General features: G+C 33.0%; 2 protein-coding genes across 3 annotated transcripts in view; one reads left to right on the forward strand and one right to left on the reverse strand.

The window, feature by feature from the left end:
• The first annotated feature begins 644 nt into the window (after window positions 1-644).
• LOC144840786 (diacylglycerol lipase-beta-like) lies at window positions 645-9,185 on the forward strand. The gene is made up of 13 exons (XM_078696816.1): window positions 645-720; window positions 1,921-2,057; window positions 2,861-2,986; window positions 3,506-4,018; window positions 4,219-4,309; window positions 4,413-4,790; window positions 5,382-5,465; window positions 5,716-5,868; window positions 6,105-6,238; window positions 6,654-6,722; window positions 6,976-7,048; window positions 7,141-7,577; window positions 7,794-9,185. Exons 3-13 carry the CDS (start codon window positions 2,892-2,894, stop codon window positions 7,960-7,962), a joined length of 2,196 nt encoding a protein of 731 aa, XP_078552942.1. The 5' UTR covers window positions 645-720; window positions 1,921-2,057; window positions 2,861-2,891; the 3' UTR covers window positions 7,963-9,185.
• A 775-nt stretch (window positions 9,186-9,960) lies between these two features.
• Window positions 9,961-25,214, reverse strand: part of LOC144840772 (uncharacterized) — a 49,439-nt gene continuing 34,185 nt past the window's right edge. For both annotated transcript variants that reach the window (XM_078696788.1, XM_078696787.1), the window contains 28 exons: window positions 24,922-25,044; window positions 24,190-24,306; window positions 22,741-22,860; window positions 22,228-22,350; window positions 21,699-21,821; window positions 21,199-21,321; window positions 20,929-21,051; window positions 20,450-20,572; window positions 20,034-20,153; window positions 19,809-19,937; window positions 19,479-19,598; window positions 19,249-19,371; window positions 18,794-18,907; window positions 18,403-18,510; window positions 17,936-18,049; window positions 17,410-17,523; window positions 17,090-17,203; window positions 16,423-16,785; window positions 15,858-15,974; window positions 15,524-15,631; window positions 15,159-15,278; window positions 14,663-14,779; window positions 14,049-14,159; window positions 13,807-13,920; window positions 13,439-13,558; window positions 13,067-13,180; window positions 12,533-12,646; window positions 9,961-10,879 (listed from right to left, as the gene is read on the reverse strand). In XM_078696788.1, the coding sequence (XP_078552914.1) occupies window positions 10,653-10,879; window positions 12,533-12,646; window positions 13,067-13,180; window positions 13,439-13,558; window positions 13,807-13,920; window positions 14,049-14,159; window positions 14,663-14,779; window positions 15,159-15,278; window positions 15,524-15,631; window positions 15,858-15,974; window positions 16,423-16,785; window positions 17,090-17,203; window positions 17,410-17,523; window positions 17,936-18,049; window positions 18,403-18,510; window positions 18,794-18,907; window positions 19,249-19,371; window positions 19,479-19,598; window positions 19,809-19,937; window positions 20,034-20,153; window positions 20,450-20,572; window positions 20,929-21,051; window positions 21,199-21,321; window positions 21,699-21,821; window positions 22,228-22,350; window positions 22,741-22,860; window positions 24,190-24,306; window positions 24,922-25,044 (3,656 nt within the window). In that variant the 3' untranslated portion in view covers window positions 9,961-10,652. The remainder of the gene's footprint in view (window positions 10,880-12,532; window positions 12,647-13,066; window positions 13,181-13,438; window positions 13,559-13,806; window positions 13,921-14,048; window positions 14,160-14,662; window positions 14,780-15,158; window positions 15,279-15,523; window positions 15,632-15,857; window positions 15,975-16,422; window positions 16,786-17,089; window positions 17,204-17,409; window positions 17,524-17,935; window positions 18,050-18,402; window positions 18,511-18,793; window positions 18,908-19,248; window positions 19,372-19,478; window positions 19,599-19,808; window positions 19,938-20,033; window positions 20,154-20,449; window positions 20,573-20,928; window positions 21,052-21,198; window positions 21,322-21,698; window positions 21,822-22,227; window positions 22,351-22,740; window positions 22,861-24,189; window positions 24,307-24,921; window positions 25,045-25,214) is intronic.

Below are 25,214 nucleotides of genomic sequence, written 5' to 3' on the forward strand. Positions count from 1 at the left end.
CTAAAACAATCCATTATGTTGATGTTCTCCTTACAGCGCAAATGTAACGTCAAGAATATAAAACGGAAAGCGATTGTCACAATAATATGTAAATCTTCAGCGCATTCCCTAATTGAATGAACAGTTAAGAATGTAAACCATTATACCGTACATGTGGCACGGTTTATCAGGTGATGGTATAACGTATAAGATAAAATCATTTTTCAATGGGGTTTTTGTTAACAAATTAATAAAACAAGTACAATCAGAGTGGCGTATAGATAATATTACAGGAGGTATATAATACATTGTTTTCTTCATGCATTCTTCAATTAAAACTTCCAAATAGACGATAAATGTCTAAAACAATGTTAAGACAAGTCCAGAATATAAGTTAACTGTCACATTAATTTCGTTTAATGTAATATTTATTTTATTCTAAAAGTGGACGCGTAACGTTTCTGTACTAAAATGTAGTGAAAAGAAAAAGAAGAAATTGTAGGTAAAAGTTTGAATTGATTTGTATTAATTGAAATACATTTCTCATTTGAATATTAAATAGCAACTGCAAAAATGCAAAATTAAAATAAAGTTGAGGCGCAACGTTTTAATAGAGCGCCATCTAGAGTTTTAAAACTTTTCTTGAGTACTTGAGGTTGGATGATGAAAGAGAATGGTGGTTGCTAACATTGTACATTATAATGAAGATTCAATGATATGTAAAGATTGGTATTCCGAAAAGTGAGTTATCATTATATCTTTGGTAATTTAAGATCGTTGTTGGTTTTAGCATAGGCCTACAATTGAATGCTTACCCATCAGACCACCTGCCAGTGGCAGTGGTGGCAGCAGCTACTTAACCTGCAACTCTAGGCTTAGCAGCCTAAGACTAATTTGGGCTAGGCCTAGCTAACAGCCTATACTCAACAGTGACCTAGTGGCATTTAGTAGCATTTTGGAGCATATCTCATAAAAGAGAGTATTAACTATTATTGAAAACATATTTCATAATTATTTATTCATTCTTATTATAATTTCTCTATTTTGTTCTTAGAACATAACAACCATAGTGGTGGATCCAGGACTGTGACAAAAAAGTGTGATGTGCCCAAATATGGTAGTGATATGACATCACCATGTCCATATATGGGCACATCACATTTTGTCACATAAAGTTTGATAGTGTAGACAGATCGTGCAAAACTGCTGCTGCTCAGATCTCTCTTAATTTTGTAACTATTGCAAACAAAAACAGTGATAAAATAATCGCATTAACACACCGTGGCCATATAATAATATATATATAATAAATTAATATGTTCAACACAAGATATACTCATGTAGGATGTACAGATTGATTACATAATGTTTTGCTCATCATCCTGGTCTTACAGTTAAGTCCACTTCCTAACTACAAGGTCTTTCCCACTACTGGTAGTAGGCTTGCTGTTAAAGCCTACTTAATCATTCTTCATGGAATTATAATGTTGTAAGACACTTCCAGGTTATCGGTGGTCTATTGAAATAAAGGTAAAGAATCAATGCATATAGTGAGGAAATATTGTATATTAATAATTATAATATTAATTCATTCAAAATTCTAACTATTCTTATTTTCCCTGGTAATACTGCAGTGGAGCCGTCTCAACTTTTGTTAGTGACATTTCTATTGCTACCTGTGTTTGTTTCATTGGTTAGTTTTGGATTTAGCATGATAAATAAATTCCATTTGATTGGAGCTGAGTAATAGAACTTCCTTATAAGCTGAGTATGCAAACAATACACCTCATGTTGTTTCATGGTTCACTAAGTTTCTTCAATTGTGAATTTCCTCATGAACACAAACAGAAACCTGCAAGTGTTCACATTCTTTAGATGAATTTAATACAATATACATATTGTAAGACTATTTTTTATTACTGAGTAATAATACTTTTACAGTTCACAAGTAGAGTACCTGGGTGCGTGTCTGTCTGGGTTGGTAGCTAGTATCATATCATCTAGTGCAGATTGTGTTACTGTCAGGATATCCTTCTTCATTGGAACCTCTGTATTTACTGCTGGGTGACTCCAATCAGGTGAGGTGTTTCTATACACATTTTTCTGGCTGTTTTATATTATTGTTTTGAATTAGCTTTTTGCTTATTTATGCTGTATCTTGAGATCCAGACACTGATACCCACAGCATTGTCATTTTTGTCAGTAAATTGCCTTTAGAGATTTATACACTTATACATACATTCACATTTTTTTTTGCCGAACTAGTTTGATAGTGTAGACAGAGCTTGAGGTTTGATTCATCTTATTCATGTCAATTTCTGCACATAAGTAATATATCATAAAGCTATACAAATTGTCCATAATAAAAACTGTTCAGTATAGAGATTGAGAGGTACTACGTGTTACACTGTAGGCGTTATCTGTAAGATTGATATATTTTCAACCAAGATGTATACAGTTAAAAGCATGCACTAATGAATAATGAATGTATTGTATGAAGCCTAATGGAACTCACAGCACTGTAATTATTTAATTCACTTGCTTAGCAACAAGTCTCATTATCAAGTCAAATTTAATATCTGTTCGTTGATACTCTAATTATTAAATGGAATTCACATTGCTGTAGATATATCACCATTTTTAATGGATATTACCTCTTCTTAATAAGAAAGTCTTAAGTAATTGAAATTTATGATGTCTGAACTCCTCGAAACTCGGATGGTATTCTAAGTGACTTGCAGATAAGAGCCTACAAAAAGTCTACAAACAGTATTTACATGTTTATGAGGTAAATCACTCAGTTCACACTGTAGATTCAATATTGTAGCGGATTGCAATGGTGATATATAACCTTTCAAATTAATAATATTTTTAATTGCAGGTATACAACTTAAGACAGAATATATAGAAATATGCCGGCTTTGGTGGCATTCAACCGTCGCTGGGCAATAGGTAGTGATGATTTTGCGTTGTCTGGGGTTGTTCCCCTTCTTATTCGACTTGTATGGTAAGTAAAGTGTTGTCAATTATGTGCCTTGATCATGTTAGTCAGTGTGTATCTGATTGCTACATAGCACAGTGGGTATAACTCAACACAAGCTGGGGTAATTTACATAGACAATGATCTATGCAGTTGACCCATCTGAATTAGGTCTAGCCCACCTTTTGGTCTTCAGTGTAGGTATAAAACACATCTTTTTGATCCTCATGCAAGTCTAAAACCCACCGTTGGTCCACATATGCCAAAGCCTACCTTTGGTCCTCAGTAGGCCTAGGTCTAAGCCCACCTTTGGTCCTCAATGTAGGTCTTGGTCCTCATATACAGGGAACCCCATCTTTTGGTCCCTTTCAAGTCTAAAACCCACTGTTGATCCTAATGTAGGTATAAGCCTTTGGTGCTCAGGCCACATTTTGATGCTTAAGAATAAGCCACCCTTTGGACATTTGGTCCCCATGCATAAGCCCACCTACCTATCCCAACTCAATACAATATTTACCAATCACTTTCCTATCTGTTTATTACTAGGTTCATAGTGGTTGCCGTCATCTTTACAGAACACATCGCAAGCCACGATCACTTTGAAAAATGCAATGCAAAAAGAATAACATTCACTTATTTCTTTGGATTCTTTACAATTATGGTTCTAACTATTATCTTTGAAATACTTATAATATACGTGAGCAGTCGAGGTACTATTATTGATACTCATCCACGCAGACACATTCCTCCTCTTTTATATTCTCGATTGTTTCTATACGTATTCGAAATATTACTGAGTATTCTTGGAATTGTGACAGTTTCTAGGAATTGGAAATCAGAAATGGACTGTGATAATGACGTGATGTCATTGATATTAGCGGTCGTTGTTCTAAGTTGGGCAGGACTACTTGTTAACCTTATTACTATATTTATTAAGTTTGATCCGTTGGGTCACATACGAGAAAAAGAAAAGCGCAAGCTGCACAAACGGATGCGGAGGAAGTCTTCTGTGAGGTCTGTGTTTAACGTTGAAACACCGAAAGCTTTATGGGAACGCCGGTAAGAAAATGAATGTTTTGTGTTATTCTAATACTTTGTTTTTAACATGTGTTCAGTTATAACCCCATCCCACAGTTTGAAGTGTGGTCTAAAAACTAACATGTCTACCATGAATACTGGTAATAAGTGTGGAGGATTGCCACCAAAATGCTGTTTGAATTTATAAGAAATTTTAAGAAAATTTACAATTATGATTTCAGGTGTCGTACAATGTGTTGTAATGTCAATGGTGATGAAAATGCTGGGGAAGCCTTTGCGGATGTCTCATCAATATTCGCACAAGTGTTTGAGGTGTGTAAATAACTTAATTCTTTAGTGATTTTTGCAACTAGAGTTTTATACCAATATCCCAATGTATATATTTATAATTGTCCGCATATTTTTGTCTCCTCAGGAGCACGATGTGGTAGCCTCGGATATTTTAGCTGGTCTAACGTTAATCCGGAAAGAGCACAAACTATTAAAGATGCAAGGCTGTATGCCGAAATCATCCCAGTCTCATTTCCCAAAACTTACAAAACCATCTCAGCTTGTTACTGACGTGCTCCCGCGAGCCGTTCACTATCTGCAATATGCAATCAGTTCATATGGATATCTTTTCTACCTTTTTGACAACATTGCATGCGGAATTTGTAAATTATGCCGATATAAAGATTGTATATGTTGTTGCTATGAAGATGATGATAATTGCGCGGGATACAACACAGCTGTTGTCAAGGAGATGAATGGATTGACAGATGATGAAATTGTTTATATTACTTATCAAAATAAAGTAAGAGGATTACAAAATATTGATTTCAGATAGAGAAACACGATTGTAGCCACATGAATTACATCAATTAAGTATTAACAGTTTCACTAACAAGAATTCCAAAGATGTCAATCATCCCCCCCCCCCCCCCACCTACCCTCTCACAAAGCACACTTTAGCTCATGTGGCTACGGCCTTGCGAAGGGATGTGATGCTTCAATTACAATTTGCCTGTTAAATCTATTTTTCAAAAACAGTGTTGGGAAATTAATAGAATAATTTTCTAGTGTTAAATCTACCTACGGTGGTCATCGACATTTGGGGATTGCATTAGAAAATTAATTTTGCTTCTTCTTTCTTCTTAATATTCTATTTGTATATTATAACTAATAGTGGTTTTATCACTTTACTACTGTACGATTCATATGGGGTTAATTTCATTTTAAAGCTCTGTCTACACTATCAAACTAGTATGATGTGCCCAAATATAATAGTGATATGCTTAAATAGTGATATGACATCATATCCATATATGGGCACATCACATTTTTTTGTCACATAGAGTTTGATGGTGTAGACAGAGCTTTACATTTAAACTTCTTGTCTTTCTAGATTTATGAAATACCATTTTTTGTAGCCGTGGATCACAAACATAAATCTATAGTCATATCACTACGTGGAACATTGTCAGTTGAGGTAAGCAAAACATGGACCAATTGGGATTTGAACCAATGCATAACTTTGTACCACTTACCATCAAGCTAGGAATTTTAAATTTTTAAAGAGGTTGAAAAGATTCGGTACCACTTTACTATCGAGATAGGAATGTTTAAAGAGGTTGAAAAAACACAATTTTGATTTGCGTTTGTTTAAATACTGTGATAATTTAGTGTATGTAATAAAGTCGTTAGTAAGCAAAATATAATATGTTATTTTTCTTTCATAGGATGCACTGACAGATGCAAATGCAGATAGTGCCTTGATGATTGTTGATAACCAAAGGATGTACGCTCATAAGGGCATTTTGATTGTCAGCCAAAATGTTAAAATAATATTAGACAGAGAGAAAATTATTGAGAAAGCCTATGAAAAAGCAGAGGTGAGGTATTATTAAACTTTAAAAAACATGAAGGGTTGAATGGGAGGGAAAAGAAAATGTATGGAAAAGGAACAAAGGTGTGGAAAAGGAAGGAAGGTGTAGAGAAAGCACCCCAACATGCAAAATTGATTGGCATTTTGGGAAAAGGAAGCAAATATCACTCCGCAATAACCCCTAAAATAATACCTTCTGATGTTTCAAAGTAGTGTAAAATTCATAAGTTTGTTTGTCTATAGAGCAATGATTATGAACTAGTGGTAACAGGACACAGCCTTGGTGGGGGAGCTGCAGCTATCCTAACAATACTTCTCAAACCTGATTGGCCAGACATAAAATGCTTCTCATTTGCATGCCCAGGAGGACTTGTCAGGTAAGGTGTGTGTGGGGGTTTTTTGTGTAAACATTGTTGTTTTTGCTTTATATATTTAGATGTTATAAAGTATTGTACAGAAAAGAATTTATGATTTCATTGGACGAAGTAAAAATGCTGCAAGAGCAGCGGATTATTATTATTATATTTTATGATTGAATTAAACATCAGGGGCCCGTATTTAAAGTCACACTAAATAAAGTAAAACATTTGTGTATTTAAGTCAATAAATATTTTTCCTTAAAAAGTATTCATAGATAGGAAGATTTTAAAAAGTGCCTGACAATATAAAATCTTGCTTTTGTGTATATTTGACAAGAAGTTGACAACTCTCACAAAAGTGGAACCATGAGTAAAGGCTACCTTTTGTCTTGGTATTTGTTGACCCCGCACTACATTATATTCTTCTTTTCAGTTCTGTGGCAGTGCAATATTCTAGTAGCTTTATCACCACAGTGATTCTGGGCAGTGATCTAATTTCAAGGTACAAAACAATGATTAATTTAAATATAATACAGTCAACTCTCCCAATAACGGACACCTTTGGGCTGGCATAATATGTCTGGTTTTCCAGAAAGTCTGGTATTCGGAATGTGTTTTTAATGGTGAAGGAAAAAAAACAGTCTGGTTTTGGGAGAGTTTCTGGTTTTTAGAGAGTCCGGTATTGGGAGAGTTGACTGTAATATATATGTGCAATACTGTCACAAACTCATATTTTTTGTTCCTTTTGTTGATAGAATGTCATTAGAGAGTTTAGAAGATATAAAAGGACAACTTATAAAGGCAGTGATGGAAACAGACAAATCAAAGGTAGTGTCTGATGTTATAGCAGAATACAAACTTAATTAACATCCTTGAAAATGTGAACTAAAATTGGGAATAATGTTGATTTTTTTTTCCAGTGCTCTCTGTTATCGCAGGCATGTTTGAGCGGTATGTGTGGAACGGACAAATATGATGCTTACGGATATGATGAGATGATGTTGACGGTTAATGACAACCAGAACTTGGAATGTCAGCATGATCAAAGATTAGATGGTAATGTAAGCTCATCATACCAGCATCTAGACGATTGCGATGACAACACCATTGATGAGACTACTGGTCTTACAGCTGTTGATGAGGGTGACAAAGGGGAAGGTGACAATGAGGATGGTGACAATGGGGATGGTGACAATGAGGAAGGTGACAATGGGGAAGGTGACAATGATGGGGAAGGTGACAATGATGAGGAAGATTGGGATAATGATGAGGAAGATGGGGATAATGCCAAAAATAGACAATTGTTTTTACCAGGCCAGATTTTATGGATTAAAAAGATATCAGAGGGAATTGAAAGGTTAGTATTTTCTTTTCAAAATAATAATTACTGTTTTTTTAGTATATCTAGCGGCACATGGATACAAAATAAAAACTTTATGTGACAAAAAAATGTGATTTGCCCATAAATGGACATGATGATGTCACTACCATATTTAGGCATATCACTACCATAATTGGGCACATCACACATTTTGTTAAGAAATTGAAATAATTTTCTATTGTCTTCTTCCAGAAACTCATGTTGTGGTAAACGACAATATGTTGCTACATGGGCGAAACATGGAGACTTTTCATCTATCTTAGTCAAACCTAGCATGGTCACGGACCACGTACCTTACAACTTGATGAATGCAATTCATTTGATTATAAATGACACCCGTGAATCACATCAACAGGTCTGATAAACTGGTTATTCACACATTGAATAGTTTAGTACAGAATATGCTATGACAATTGTTCCTATGGTAGGAATAAGGTTATAACAGAGGTACATTTAGCACAGGGCTATTAAGATGTGAAAAACCTTGTAGTTTTAAAAAAGGCTAGGTTGTATTTCTATTTTTTCTTTCATTTACACAATCATTATTATGAACATAAACAACTATATAATGAATTATGAGAATGACTACTTCATAATTGAAAATGAAAGTTATGAATCAACAAAAAAAACTTAGTGGTTAATGGATTATATTAATACAATGGTATTGCAAAATATAGGTTAGAGGAAGAAGTAAAAGTTGAATACATTCCAGAATATTGTATAGTAGAACCACTTAATAACACATTATTGCTATATAAGCATTTCCTTCATTGCTTTTACCAAAGGATATGTGTAGACATTAAATAATTTGATGATAAAGGATATTCATTTCCTGGTCAGTGAACTATTTTATGCATCACAACAACAATATTATAACTTAAACTTGTGTGTAAATAGTTGGATGAATTCAAACTTTAAGCTCTGTCTACTATCAAACTTTATGTGACAAAACATGTGATGTCCATATATGGACACAATGATGTCATATCACTACCATATTTCGGCATATCACACTTTTTTGTCTAACTAGTTTGATAGTGTGGACAGAGCTTTAGAATAAACCAATTGAATGATGAATAATGAATGATTCTTGTAAATAAATCAGAAAGTGGAAAGTGCCATTCTTCATTATAATGAAGATACTGTCACCAGATGTCACATCACACTTTTTTTGTCAAACTAGTTTGATAGTGTGGACAGTGCTTTAGTCTACTTGATAGATGGCCGATCACTAGTTTCTCTCGTTTCGTTTAGTAAACTAAAGTAGTGATGTCATGGCACTCGTTTCCTCACCTTAATGTAGAAAATGTTTTATATGTATATTGACAGTAGATTTTAATATATACAGTATATATGGTGATTTATGGTAAATTAATCTTTTGTAAAAAAAAATCAATACAGTTTAATGTATACATTTTGTAGAATATTTAATTGAGAGTCTTGAATAATGTACTGTTAAAATACTTGTGAATAAAATTTTCAATTTTGAAATAAATGACCTTGTTGTGTGTAGTGTAGGAAACCCTAGAAATCTTTTATTGTTGAAATGGAATCTTTATGCGTGGTGTGTTAAGCTCAAATGTGATGTGCCCATATATGGACACAATCACATTCAACTTTTTTGTCAGTGTAGTTTGATAGTGTAGACAGAGCTTAAAAGACAAATAGTAGAGCAATACATTTATCAACAAACTCAGTCTCAACTCAATCACAGCTTCTCACTAATACTGACCAGATCACTCCACTGTGGATATGTACACATATGCGCAAAAAAAAAAGTCAGCCAAAATTATTTTACTGTAAAATATAATCTTTTAAAATAGTTATTTTTACTTAATTAATTACAAGTTGGTCTATTAATGTATCTAAGTACAGTCTTAATGTATTACATTTTATACTTTGTTCATAAATATATTAATATTATTGTTAATATAATAATGATATATATTAATGCATTATCACATGTGTATATTAATTGTTAAAAGTGCAAATTGTAAACAGATTCTAAGTCTGAACTATCGGGCTGCAGTTTTCACCTCCAACTTTCTGAATTGTGGAACTGAAGTAACTTAGATGGGACCTTGGCTAGTTTATTCCCATCCTTTATCAATACCCACTAGAACTACTGGAGATACATACTTATAAATATATTAAGTGTTGAATGGGAGATTTGTACAGTGTGTGACTGCATGAGAATGACAATTATTAAGGCTAGCCAACACTACTATACCTACTATACAATCATGGCTTTACTGTTTTGTCAATCAACTTTGCTATTAGTTTAATCACATATATTTATAATGCTGATATTTATAAACCTAGAATTGTTTATTCTGTGTATAAATTAAAAATATAAATTTAAATATCAGAAAAATTTAGGGGGAAATATGATTGGTATTTGACAGCAAATAACAATTAACCATTCAAGTATTATGTCCAAGAAAATATATTAAAATTTACACAAGTATTCAGCTGATTTAAAAATGACCAATAACGTATAATATATATAATAATAATATATGCTAATTATCAGTAAAATATTAGTATTTATGAAATATGGTTATTACAATGATTTTTTAAAATATAAAAATATTAAAATAATTATATATTAAAATATTAAAAACATTTAAATATATATACAAAGTGAATTTTTACAAATATTTTCTTTATCCCATTAGTTACAAGTATCATATCAACCATGTAATGTGAATGCATAATATTATGTATTAACAACAACAAACATTTGTAGATCTAATTTCAACTATAGTGTTTTAACAAAGCATTTTCATATTTACAATTTAAGAAGCATTGCTGCAGTAGATTTACTGTTGACATGAATGATGATTTAATATTAGTTATTAAAAATAGCTCTTTCTCGAAGACCCTGTTTCCACTGAAACACGTCTTTACAATATACACCAACAAAAACATATTCAACAAGTTGCACTGAATTTAAAAGCACCAAATACAAGGAAATATGATGATACATGATATATCATCACTTGTAGCGTCATGATATCACCATCTATCACCTTTTTTGGTATAAAGATATCACTGTTTTGTGACTGTGAAGATGTCATCATCTACCTCAGTGTTTGGGCCTTCTGGTATTGATTGAAAAACATTGTCATACGGTTGTTTGCTTTTAGTAACGGTACAAACAAGCACGACGAGAAAGACGACTATTAAAATTACTAGGCCGGCTATGATACCTATCCACCATGGCTCAACCAGAAACGAGTTGTCACTAGTGCTTGCAGCTGCCTCTGAATTTGGAGCTGAAAGATATTAAAAACAATTGAAATGTAAATATAGTTGTATTAAAGGGTATTTGTATTCTTACAAGCTCAGCCCTTGAACATGAAATATGATAAAATACCTTTGAGACTCGGGAGTATAACAATAAACAATCCTAAAGAGAGGGCACTGCATAATTCTTTGCATATGTATTAAAACTTATAACATGTAAAAATCGATAAGAGTCGGTAATACATTTGTTTATGTTCGAGTGCATGTCTTTTTATCATGTTATGAGAGTGCAGTTAAAGAAACAGTATGTGTTCATCTGTACATGATTGAAGCAATTTAGTATAAAGGTTAAACCTTCTTTATCACACTAGTATCCAATATATAACTACTATTATAATATATTAGAAAACGTTATTTATTTATATTTGTTATTTATTTGTAGTAAGATTTTAATTAAAAACGACAGATGGTTTACGTTATAATACTTGTGTGCATCATTAGAAATATACTATGTCTGTTAATTGCATTATTTAATTATTATTTAATATAGACTTATAGACGTGATGATGGCCAAGTTGCTGTCCATTGCATTGCATGTATCATTCTCTGTATCTCTCTCATGCAAGAGGTTACATGAACGAATTAGTTAATTTTCATCCCATTGAGCATAGAGCCACTCTTGTGGCTTACATTACCAAGTGATTCAACTGGTGAACACAGTGATAAACATCAGGGGCCTAAATGAACCAGAACACTGGGGTGACCTCCTACTTATTTCAAAAGAGGAAGTTAGGTTCTTTTAAGTGCACAGTAGCCCAAGAAGACTGGACTACATGAACCAATACACTGTTATGAATCTTCTACTCTCAAGAGTAAATTCTCTACACTGAACTTATGGTTTATCTAAGAAAATGTATCAACAACATTGAGCTCCTCCCTCAACTGCTTGACCAATACAAATCTATAAAAATTAGTTATCCACTTTGAATATCACCTGTATGCAGATTGTTAAGAAAAGAATTAGCGTGAATCCAGATGCAGACATCTCTAAAGTGTAACTGGTTAGAGACTACTAGTTTACTTACATCAAAGAAAATCTGGTAAAAATCACTATATATCAACTATAAAAAATAATCACCAATTACTATTAGAAAAATCTTTAAGACAATAAAACACTCAAAGTAGTTCTCCAATTACTTGACCTTTGACATGAAGTTATCAATATTCATTATGTTGATTATTTCAATGTAGCATGTTAGGTTGTGTAGAAAATGAACTCATGTCTAATAGCAAGTATACACCACACCATATTGTTCTGGTTGCAGGTCAAGTCAAATAAGGATCGTAAACCATAGGCATAGAGTAATTGTATTATGTGCACTTCAAAGAACCCAAAACTAACAATTTCCTTGGGTATGTCGTGTAGCCTTTCCCAGAAGATTTAGACATTAGACAAACTGTGTAAAAACATTCACAAAACAGCAAAGCCCATATAAACCAAGAGTATTATGATTATGGGTAAAAACAATTTTACCTTCTATTACTAACATTTTGATTAAAAAACCAAAAACAAGCAAAAATGACAATAAACTTGATTGAAAAATGAATGTAGAAAATGTCAAGTAAAATGTAGAGAAGTGGCACTTAATTAAGTGACAGCTTTGGAAGGAATGTGTACTTACCAAATTGACAGTTAGTACCAGAGTAACCTGCTTCACATAGACACAGATAAGAGCCTACTTGATTCTGACATGTACCTGTAACCTCACAAGGATTACTAGAACACTCATCAAAATCTGTCAAAAATAACAATGAAAATAAAAACGAATAATAATAACAAAATTGTGTATTACTATCAGGTTATGTTACTGGGCTGGTTGCATTGTTATGGTCAATTTTGATAAATTTTACCAAATAGAGTCCAGAGCAATTTATCAAAATCAAAAACATTGACTAATACACATGCATATTGTTATTTTGCAGGGATGCCACCACGCTGGTCGGTGGTGGACGGGCCCCAAATAAATGAACATTTCATATATTGCGACGTGAAAAATACACAACCAATAAGAACTCAGAAATATTTGATTTGCGCGAACACATTTGCTAATGGAAAACAGGCTTTAGATAAAAAGAAATAATCAACAAATACTTCATTTGCAAAACTGTAATAAACAATGATAAATCTCCCATATACAAAAATAAATTTATCTTACCAATTTCGCATCGATCTCCACTTATTCCTGGATAACAGCTGCAGATATACCCATTGGAAGAATCTATGCATACACCATTATTTCCACAGGGATTACTTAAACATTCATTAACATCTGAAAAAAAAAACAAAAAATGATTTAACAAATTTATATTAAAAACCAGCCATCGGTAGCTTAAAAAATCCAATGTGGTTTATTCCTAGAAACACTAGGGGTGGCAGTTACTGATGAAAAAAGATGTTTAGTCTTAGTTGTCAAATCCTTATACAATATTAGGTTATCTTTACCAATATACACACATGGACATGTTTCTAAACTGAGTTAAAACTAGCTAAAGATTACTGGTAGCCGACTGGGCCACAAAAACCATACCTGTAGCACAATTTGCACCTGAATATCCTGGTGGACAAAAGCAAATGTATCCAGAGTTTGAAAATGGTTGACATGTACCACCGTTTTCGCAAGGGGCTATGTCACAGTCGCTTCCAACAGCTAAAAACAAAATTTATAAAATGACGTCACTATTACAAACAGATGTAATGTAAAAAAGTATCTTGGCATGATACAGTACATTTTTACTATAAATACTTATGGTATTAATTAAATATGGGGTGAGGAAAAGAGGTGGAGGTAGTCGGGGTGGGGGAGGGAAGATCATAAACATCTACAGACAAATAGTCAATATAATTAAACATTTGATTGTAAATCAAAATGAAGGTAGGATAAAGAAGTAAACTCACGTTGTTCGCATTGTGCACCTATATATTCTGCTGGACAGAAACACACAAAGCTATTTACTTGATCAATACAATTACCCCCATTCAAGCAAGGTTGACTTTGACATTCATCGCTATCTATAAAAAGATACAAACAATTATTATGCTTTATTCATCAGCCCAGGGCATCGCACACAATTGCAAAATGTTTAGAAAAACCTGTCCAATGTACTCTAAACAATTAACCCAAATAATTTTAGACTTACCTATTTCACACAAATCACCCTCATAGCCGACAGTACAAGTACAGATGAAGGTTTCAGGTGAGGTTGCAATACAAGTTCCACCATATAAACAAGGATTCTCACGACAAATTACTAAAAACAAAAATGAATCGGGAGTAATGAATTATCATTTTCAAGAATCAAAAGGCAAATTACTAAAAAATTTGCTGTAGAGTCATGTTGCACGCGACTACAAATTATGCTGTGGGTATCAGTGGCTGTATTTCAATGGAGATACAAATAAAATGAGCAAAACGCTAAATAAAAACGATAAAGTAAAACAGCCAGAACAAATTTTCAGAGTTTTCGGGCAACATTAACACTTCCTCAGTGCAATAATTATAAAGCTCTGTCTACACTTTCAAATTAGTTTGACAAAAAAGTGTGATGTGGCCAAATATGGTAGTGATATTCTCAAATATGGTAGTGATATGACATCATCATGTCTATATATGGGCACATCATATTTTTTTGTCACATAAAGTGTGATAGTGTAGATAGAGCTTTATATAAGAAATATATCAGCAGAATAAAATATACAAATCAACATATTCTCTATTTGTCCTTTAAAACTAATATGATAATACTGTACTTACTAGGTTCTTCGCAGTTGTTACCCTGGAATGCTTTAGTACAACTACAATAATACTGGTTTACACTATTTAAACATGTGCCACCGTTCATACATGGTTGACTTTCACACTCATCAATATCTGCCGTGTAAGAAATTATACAAAAGTATGATAGTAAGTCGCAATTACTTCTGCTTCTTTTGATAAAGGCAAGTCAACAAGTGCACGCTTGATGGTCCAGAGGTATGGACCACAGTCAACTCCCCCAATACCGGACACAATTGGTCTGGCCTAATATGTCTGGTTTTCTCTTTGAAAAAAAATGGGGACCTTTTGGTAGAGTTTCCTGTTTTCAGATAGTCCAGTATTGGGAAGGTATAATTGGTTTGAAATCATACACACAGAAGATTGAGTAAATTGAGTTTGTAATTTACAATCAGGTTATGTGTAATTCACTACCTACCCTACTGGGATTTCTAGCCTAGCATGTGTAAGAGGGTCTAAACCAACATGTGCTTACCTTGTTCACAGAAAGTTCCCATATATCCCGGTGCACACTCACAAAAGCTGATGCCATCTACACCTACTACACACATTCCTCCATTATAACACATTGTTGGCGTACAACCTTCATCGGTAGCTGGTTTTAAAAAAAACAACATGCTGACGTAAGTATTACTAAAAATATTCTGTGTTAGATGGCTAATTACAAAATTAATTATGCTTTCTAAACAAAGTTCACCTTTCAAAACTACTACTATTAATCATTATCAATAACACCGTGTCCATATATGGGCACATCACATATTGTTGTCACATAAAGTTTATAGTGTAGACAGCACTTAACAAAAATTAACTCAGCATTTGCATTCAAAATATACTTACAAGAACAGAACTGTCCAGTAAAGCCAGGCAGACAGGAACAAACTGTGTTGCCTTGTGAATCCAGGCTACATGATCCAAGATTCTGACATGGGTTGGGATTACATGCACCTGGAATAACAAAAACACATTACAAGAATAATGGAAGAGACGTAAATATTAAACGTTTATTTCTACACATCTAGCAACAAGCATATGGCTGACTCACCTCCAATTATAGGAGGGTATGAAATCTAACTTGATACTTTGGTATTGTGGCATAAACAAGGATAGAACCATATAATTATATATATATAAAAGGTTGTCTTAAAGTTGGAAATTTTCAATATATACATACTTTGAGTTTCACAGTTTGTTCCAATATAATTGGTAGGACAATCACAAGTATAGCTTTCAACGACATCATTACATGTTCCTCCATTCAGACATGGGTTACTATCACATGGGCTAGTAGCTATAGTAAAAGAAAATACACATATTAATATAAAATCATGTCTTTACCATAGAGTTAGTATATTACAACTAGAGTCATGCAGCAACACAGGCATGGTGATGGGTAATGGCATAGTAGATGTGATTGTATTCAACTCTCTATATATAATAACTCTATGCTTATTTACAACTACAGAAAATTCGTTTTCTTGTAAAAGATCCATACTTTTTCGCTAAATAAATGTGAAATTGAATCGAATTACAGCGAATAAATAAAAGGAAATATCATATATGTTCAGAATTGGACAGAAGTTGCTTCAATTTTATCAAGAATACTCTATTCAGTACTTTCAAATAAAAAATATTTTCCAGTTTGTAAATTTCTTTATAGTTTACCAATGTTGTTGTTTATATCAAGGTTTAGTACTAAAATCTTTAGTACAGTATTATTAAATATTATTCCTACTTACTTTGTATTTCATCATCCTGGAGAGTTATACTAAATCCTCTTTCAGTTATAGCGTCATTTGCAATAAAACTAATGAACACTTTATTGTCCGTAGAAATAAAATTTTGCGGTTTATCTGGTCCTGAGTGTCTGACAACAAGCATTGATGTGTCGGCTGGGTTGTCGCCATTACCAACTTCCAACCAATCATTCATAAGCTCAGTTGAGAAATCGTTGAATATGACACGTATTCTACGACCTTCAGCAATTGTGATAGTCCACAAACAGTTATCTCCGTTGTTGTAATTTTCAGGGTAGTTATTTGAAGTCAGTACTAAGTTGTCATTAGTTGGTATTGTGTAGTCATTTACACACTGGCTTTCTCCTAATATAGGAACATAAAAAGATAATATATAATTGATGATATTTCAAAGTGAAGTAAATTTAGGAAAATGACTACTGTCGAAAAGAGCCATGAAACTATGCCAATTTTTTTTTTTATGTTGCCCCTGCCTTTAGCAACTCAACTTGACTTTGGAATTTGTCACATGTCAGTTTCATTACGAACAAATTGGATCATTTATGTTACTCAAAAGTAATTAGTAACATATACAATAAAAATATTTAAAATAAAACAATTTAAAAGAAAGAGCTTTAGAGAGAAACTATGATTACATGAATTAACTTACGAATTTCACAGAAAGTTCCAGACCACTGCCCTTTACAAAGACATATGAATCCATCCACAAATGGAAAGCAATCACCACCATTAAGACAAGTATCATTTTGACATGTCGACTCAACTGAAATTTAACATTTTTACATTTATTCACATTATTTTGTGTGTTTTGGTTTAATTTTTAATTTATTTGTTCTGGACATGGTTATGTTCTGAAAATGATAAAGTAAAAAATGTATTTGTTCTGGATTGTACTTACTGGTTACTAGACATAAACATTACAGTATTTAATTTTGTTTATTTCTATAATTAATTTAATTGTGTACTTACATGTGTCACAGTCAAAGCCAGTATATCCAGGTTGACAATCACACATGTAACTATTGGCTCCTTGGCTAAAACACACACCATTCACACAAGGATTACTTAAACAAGCATTTTTATCTAAAAACAGAAAACAGATATTTTTAGACTAAACTCAGTAGTTTAATACAATTACAACCTTGTTGGTGCAGTACCCGCTGCTTACTTGGGCTTGAATCTAACCACTAGCCATCAGCGCAAGCTCAGTGGTCTTGAGGTATGAACGGCAGGCTAGTGATCTGGATTGGATTTGATTACTCAAATGTACTTAGTATGAAGTACAAATTACGTCAGAGTAGGGCAAAACACATGACCACTTACTTAACTCCCTGATGCAAAAGCTACTCCACAGTAGTTTAATACAATTACAACCCTAGACTAAACTCCTTATAATGATAATTCAAAGAGGAAATGAAGTATAAAATGATAAAATAAGTAAACATGTTCAAAATAAAGATAATAGAAAGTCCTAGAAGTTCTTTTTGTTACATACCAAATTCACAGTTCGTTCCGTCATAGTTATCTGTGCAAGCACAAGTATAAGAAGTACAAGCGTCCTCACATGTACCTCCATTCTGACAAGGTGCGCTAACACAAGCAGAAACATCTAAACGAAATAATATAAATATACAGTACATGAATTAAAACTAGTATATAGCACAATGAAGTAAAACATACTGTAAACAATCAATCAATTACCAAAATAAACTGTTACAGCTATGGTGTAAATTTGATAAAACTCTGAATAATAAAATCTGAATTATAAGGAAAAAACAGGGTGTACAAAATGGAATATGTAAAAGCTTCCAAATATTGAAATAGGAATAGCAATGTTTTGGAGTAAATTGTATACTATGTTATTTAAAAACAATCAGTGTATCTATTGTTAACTGTAGCTATACACACAGAAATAGATTATATTAGGCCACAACAATTATTGAATGGTCTCCATAATCATACCATTTTGACAGAATTGACCAGAATGACAAGAGTCACAAGCACAGATGAAGTTTTCAGGTGTTGGCACACATGTGCCACCACTACCACACGGGTTATTTTCACAAATATCTAACAATGAAAAAAAGGAAATTAAAAAATTATAAATTTAACATGAAGGCTATCATAATACAATGCACAGTTAGTTGGCTCTTCCATGTACAGATAGTGATCTTAATGTTTGTTTGTTGCCTACCACCCAATAAAGTGAGTTGAATAGTATGAGAATTGTGGTCTTTCAACTCTACTGTCACGCACGACACATTTTTACATATTTTAACAAAAAGACCGATGAAATGTATTCATTATCTAATCTAATCTGTTAAATTAAACAATGTCATTTTATACTACTTACAATTTTGACAATTGTCTCCGGAATAACCGACAGCACATTCACAGGAGTAAAAAGAACACGAGTTTGTACATGTCCCTCCATTAATACATGGATTCCCATTGCACGCATTGATTTCTAAAAGAAATGATGAACAGAATTAGTATTGCTTGTGAGAGTCTAAAGCTCTGTCTACACTATCAAACTTTGTGACAGCAAAATGTGATGTGCCCATATATGGATATGATGATGTCATATCACTACCATATTTGGACACATCATACTTTTTTTGTCAAACTAGTTTGATAGTGTAGACAGAGCTTAATAACAAAACGATTAAACAAACAAAAATATATCAGTTTGTAGAAAGTGCAGCCTGACTATGAAGTCAAGCTGAATGTAGTAAAACTAGTTGTTTATTACAACTATTATTTTTAATTTTTAGTAGTGTCTGGCTAAAGCAAATTTTAAATGCTTACGTTCAGTGCAGAGTTGACCAGTCCAACATTCTTGGCATTGACATACAAAATCCTCTGTATCTGGGCAACCATTATTACAAACACCTCCATTTTGACATGGCGATGAAGCACAGTTGTCTACAACTAAACAAATAACATACAATAGTTAATAATAATCGACATTATAATAGCCTCTTTAACAAAATACTAATGACAATATATCTTTAATGTTAGTTTTTACGTTTACTTACGTATGTTACAGGTGCTGCCAGCCCAACATTCAGAACACTGACAGGTAAATTCACCACATGAGTTTCCTTGGACGCAGTTACCTCCATTCATACAGGGCTGGGCCGCACATGCATTAATATCTATAAATTATATAATTTCAACTTGAGTTAGCATTACAGCGTTCACTGGTTACTCAGATTGATTACGTTACGAAGAGTAAACACAGAGGCTTACTTATGTTTTGTGAAGAGGAGAATTACTGCAGCAACCAAAGAGAAATTACTGCAGTAACCCAAAGAATTTAGATTTATTAAGTCAAATCAATCAAGGTAATTGGAAAAAAAAGTTACCTGTTTCACAGTTGGGACCAGATTTGCATACAGGACATGTACAGGTGTAACTACAGGTGGATGTTGATGCATCTAGCTGGCACACACCTCCATTCAAACATGGGTTATTTGGTTCACACAATGTTGCTTCTGAATTGAATAAAAACAAACAACGATTAATTATGTTCTATCACTAAACTGGTTTGTTTGTTTGTTTTGCGCTACCTATGTTGTTAACGTAATTACCTGTTTGGCATTGATTGCCACCGTAGCATGTTGGGCAGGTACAGGTGTACCCTTGACATAATCCATCAGGCACACATTCACCCCCATTAAAACAAGGGTTGCTCTGGCATGGGTTCACATCTGAAATTGTAATTTTTTTAATTATATATATATATTTTTATTCAGCAAGTATTTACCAAATATCATCTCTCTTAAGCTCTGTATATACTATCATACTTTATGAGATAAAAACAAGTGATGTGCCCATATATGGACATGATATCACTTCTATATTTTGGCCAAATTACACTTTTTTCTCAAACAAGTTTCATAGTATAGACAGAGCTTTAGAGGCAAGCACTTATTAGTTACTGAATGAATAATATTTGTTTGTCTTTATATTGTAAGGTGTGTATTAATTAGTGGATGAATCTTACTTGTTTGACAGTTAGTCCCACCATAGCATAGTGAGCACTGACATGAATAGGCTTGACAATTAAATGCATCTACTTCACATACCCCACCATTTTGACAAGGGTTGGTGGAACAGCCATTCACACCTTGAGAAAAAAAAGAAACACAGTTTAAACTTCAATATACTTAATAATAATATTAATAATAATAATAATAACTCTGATGAACTTATTCACTTAAATAAACCAAGGACACTAAAGCTCTGTCTACACTTTCAAACTAGTTTAAAAAAAAAGTGTGATGTTCCCAAATATGGTAGTGATATGACAACATCATTATGTCCATATATGAGCACATCACAATATTTTGTCACATAAAGTTTGATGGTGTAGACAGAGCTTTAGAAGAGTTTACAATCATTATTCTAACAAATGATTGATAGATAGCAAATGTAAAATTGTAAATAATAATAAAAGATGGAGAACATTTTTACTAAACTTACTGATTTCACAGAAAATTCCTGTATAGCATTGTGCACATTGACATCCAAAGTAACCGCAATCATTAACCGCTGGGTAGCATTGACCTCCGTTTTGACATGGGTTACTCATGCATGAATTGGTATCTAATAAACAAAAACAACAGTATTTAGAGACTATGTAAAGTGATACAGTAAAATTTACAGGACACTCTGGAAAGTTCAAAATGTATGGTTTTATTCAAATATTCAATAGTGTTGGTTATGTATGATAATATGAGATGTTTTACAAACCGATTTCACATCGATCACCAGTATAGCAACCACTACATTGACATGTGTAGTCTCCACATCCAACTCCACTCTCAGAGCAAACACCTCCATTGAGGCATGGGTTTGGACTGCAGCCTTGTGTAGCTGAAATAAAATATTTAACATAATTATAATGTGAATAAAACAATGAAGAAAAACTGTCACCACTTGACAATGGCAGATATAATACATTCAGAGAGGTTTAGCCGAAGGCTAGAGGGCAGACTGTGTGGCAGTGAAGGTGGATCTTATTAAGAAATTCTCTACAAGATAGCTGTATTGGAGTTGATGATCTAGCCTTCAGGTTTACGATCTTTGAATATATTACATCTTTCAGATGTGCTAAATTATTTCAATATCCAGGTCCAACAGAGATGGTTGCATTTGACCAGTCCTGTAGTATCATTACAAGTACCTCCTTCGTCATTCCCTCCTCTGTTACAGTAAACTAAAGCCTAATATTTCATAAACATATACTTTACCCATTTCACATCTGTCACCAGAGAAGCAACCAGTACATGTGCAGATAAAGACTGAGCAGCTAACCCCAGACGTTGAGCATACTCCTTGATTTAAGCATGGGTTTGATGCACAGGGATTAGATACTAACAACATAAACAAAATAATAATTTTAGTAACAATGACTAGTAATCATTTACATCTGTACATGAAAAATTTTATTTTATAGAAAGTAAAACTATATTTGCTATTAAACTAACTTTTGGATTTCTTAAAAATCATATGTTTCTATATCCCCTCACTATGTAATGCAATAGATGCAACGCAAGGATGCAAGTCCTCCGCAGGTGCTTTGACTAATCAGGCAACAGGTTATCCAATACTGTTTTATGATTGGTCAACTCCCTTGCATTCCAACTACATTGTTGCTTAAGCAAGGACATGTTTAAAGAAGAAGTGCTGCTGTCACCTCCTCAAATATTGTTTATTTCATTACTGGTATGAGTAGAAAAAATAAGTAGAAGTGAAGAGAATTTCGAATTAACAACTTACATGTTTCACAGAAGTCACCAGTGTAACAATCAGAACATTGGCAGCTGTAATTACTACATGTGTTTACAGAAGATATACAGGTTGCACCATTCAAGCAGCCGTTGTTATCACAAGGATCCAAAACTATTAAAAGATAACATCATGTCAGTGTGAAAAGGTTTTATTTTTATTACAAGGATCAAAAACTATTAAAAGATAACATCATGTCAGTGTGAAAAGGAATTATTGTTATTACAAGGATCCAAAACTACTAAAATATAACATCTTGTCAGTGTGAAAAGAAAGAATTATGGTAGCTATTGAATGATAAGATTAAAACAGAAGCCACACTTTCACTCAAGATACATCTATTTACCTTCGTGAGCCTCAATCAATACTTATTTTTATTGTAATCTATTTAGCTTAATTTGCAACTGCATAAGATGTAGACACATACAAAGCGGACAGAAAATTATAGTCTTTTGACATGTATAATGCCACTACTTCACTGCCCATTTTGCATATTCAACTTACATGTTTCACAACTGGAACCTGTAAAACACTGTGGACATCCGCAAGTATAGCCAGAACATTGTCCAACAACATTACACTGACCTCCATTTAAACAAGGGTTACTGGCACAAGGCTGTATACCTAGGAATTAATATAAATTGAATATCAATATTTGCTTTTTAAATCAAAGCACAATAAAAAAACGAATCAAAAAATGTGAATTATGATGTAATGATAATGGTAATACAGATGATATGATGGTGGTAATACTGATGATATGATGGTGGTAATGATGATGATGACTGTAATACTGATGATATGATGGTTGTAATGATGACAGTAATGATGATGATGATGATGATGGTAATACTGATGATATGATGGTGGTAATACTGATGATAATGATGATGGCAATACTGGGGCGGATTGCTATAAAACAGTCTTAACTCAAAAAATCAAAAAATGTGAATTATGATGTAATGATAATGGTAATACAGATGATATGATGGTGGTAATACTGATGATATGATGGTGGTAATGATGATGATGACTGTAATACTGATGATATGATGGTTGTAATGATGACAGTAATGATGATGATGATGATGATGGTAATACTGATGATATGATGGTGGTAATACTGATGATAATGATGATGGCAATACTGGGGCGGATTGCTATAAAACAGTCTTAACTGATGGTCTTAACTGCCCGATTAAAGCCGGCTTTATCAGATAGACGGTCTTACTAAAGCCACCCCTGTTAGACCATTGCTATAAAACAGTCTTAGAATAAGACTGCGTAAAGTAACAAATTGAGGGTGTACTTTGCGCGTAGAATACCAAATAACATAATGTTCATCACGCTTGTTCAATTCACAATCATAACAGTACATACATTTCTACGCAAGAAAATCTATTTAAGGGCTATATAAGAATAAAATCAATGTTATTATTAAAAATCACTTAAAACTTGTTCAATTGTTTGTCTTTGACGATAAATAATATCTAAAAGCAACAAAAATAGAGGTTTAAGACTGGTTTAAGAATCCTTCGAGTAGGCTTTAATTCTAAAGACCGCTTACAGGTTAGACCGCGGTATAGCAATGGTCTATAATAAAGACTACTTGCTACGTCACGAATTATAGCCGGCTAAGCGCTAAGAGTAAGATCATTTATAGACCGCTTATAGCAATCCGCCCTGGTGGCAATGATGACAGTAATGATGATGATGACTGTAATACTGATGATATGATGCTGGTAATACTGATGATATGATGATGGTAATACTGATAATATGATGGTTGTAATGACAGTATTGATAATGATGATGGTAACACTGATGATATGATGGTGGTAATGATGACAGTAATGATGATGATAATGATGATATTTATCATTTTGATGAAAATATAATAGCAAAACACCATCAAAATAGAATTTAAAAGTCAAAATCAGAAGAAAAACTCACTTATTTCACATGAATCTCCTTCCCAACAAGAAGCACAAGAACAGAAATGGGTGTCACACACACCTTGGAAACATACACCACCATTCTGACATGGGTTATTTAAGCATGTTCTTTGCTCTAAGCATTAAGTAAAGGAAAAAGAATACCACAAACATAAACAAATTATAACCCATAGAAACAGTAAAAAACATTTTAATTAACAAAATAAAAGAGAATTTCCCATAAACAAGATAAAATTAACAGAACAGAAATTAAGTCAGTGAAAATATAATTTAAAATAAATTTTAAAAATAATGATAAATTAAATAAATCTGAATTTTAAGCTCCTTCCACACTATCAAACTAGTTTGAAAAAAGTGTGATGTTCCCAAATATGGTAGTAACATGACATTATGATCATATTTTTTGTCACATAAAGTTTGATAATGTAGACAGAGATTAAAACAAATGTTTTTGGGAACACAACAAACTCCTAATGGATAATAGTGAGCCTTGAAATGGTGGTCTTATGGTGGAAAATAAAGAAAAGAGGACATGCATTTTTTAGGTGAGGAATGGTTCTGGTAAAGTCTAATTTTTATTGGTCGATCACTAGGTGTCTAGCAATGACCAACTATTCACATTTAGTTTTGTCGAGGGAAATTTGAAAGTTCAATCTACATTTATCAGAATGCTTTTATTCAATTTCAGACTTTAACCGGGATATTAAAAATTGATAAAAAGTAAACTTACCAACTTCACAAAAGGTACCTGTAAAGCAACCAGTACAAGTACATGTATACGAGTCACATGATCCAGGCACTGGTGTACACGCTGCACCATTCACACAGTTATTATTAAAACATGGGTCAGCCTCTGTAAAAATTAAAAAAATTGTTTAAAAACATACCATCTTCCCTGTTGATAAGGAACTGGAGTTACATAACCTTTTTCCAAACTTGTTTTTTTTTTTTACTAGAGTAATTTTGTTCTTTCATTGTAAATGTTATGTTTTTGTGCAGAGAAACAATAAAAACAAACAAAAC

This window comes from Antedon bifida, chromosome 4 (assembly GCF_963402885.1).
Source record: "Antedon bifida chromosome 4, ecAntBifi1.1, whole genome shotgun sequence".
Lineage (NCBI taxonomy): Eukaryota > Metazoa > Echinodermata > Crinoidea > Comatulida > Antedonidae > Antedon > Antedon bifida.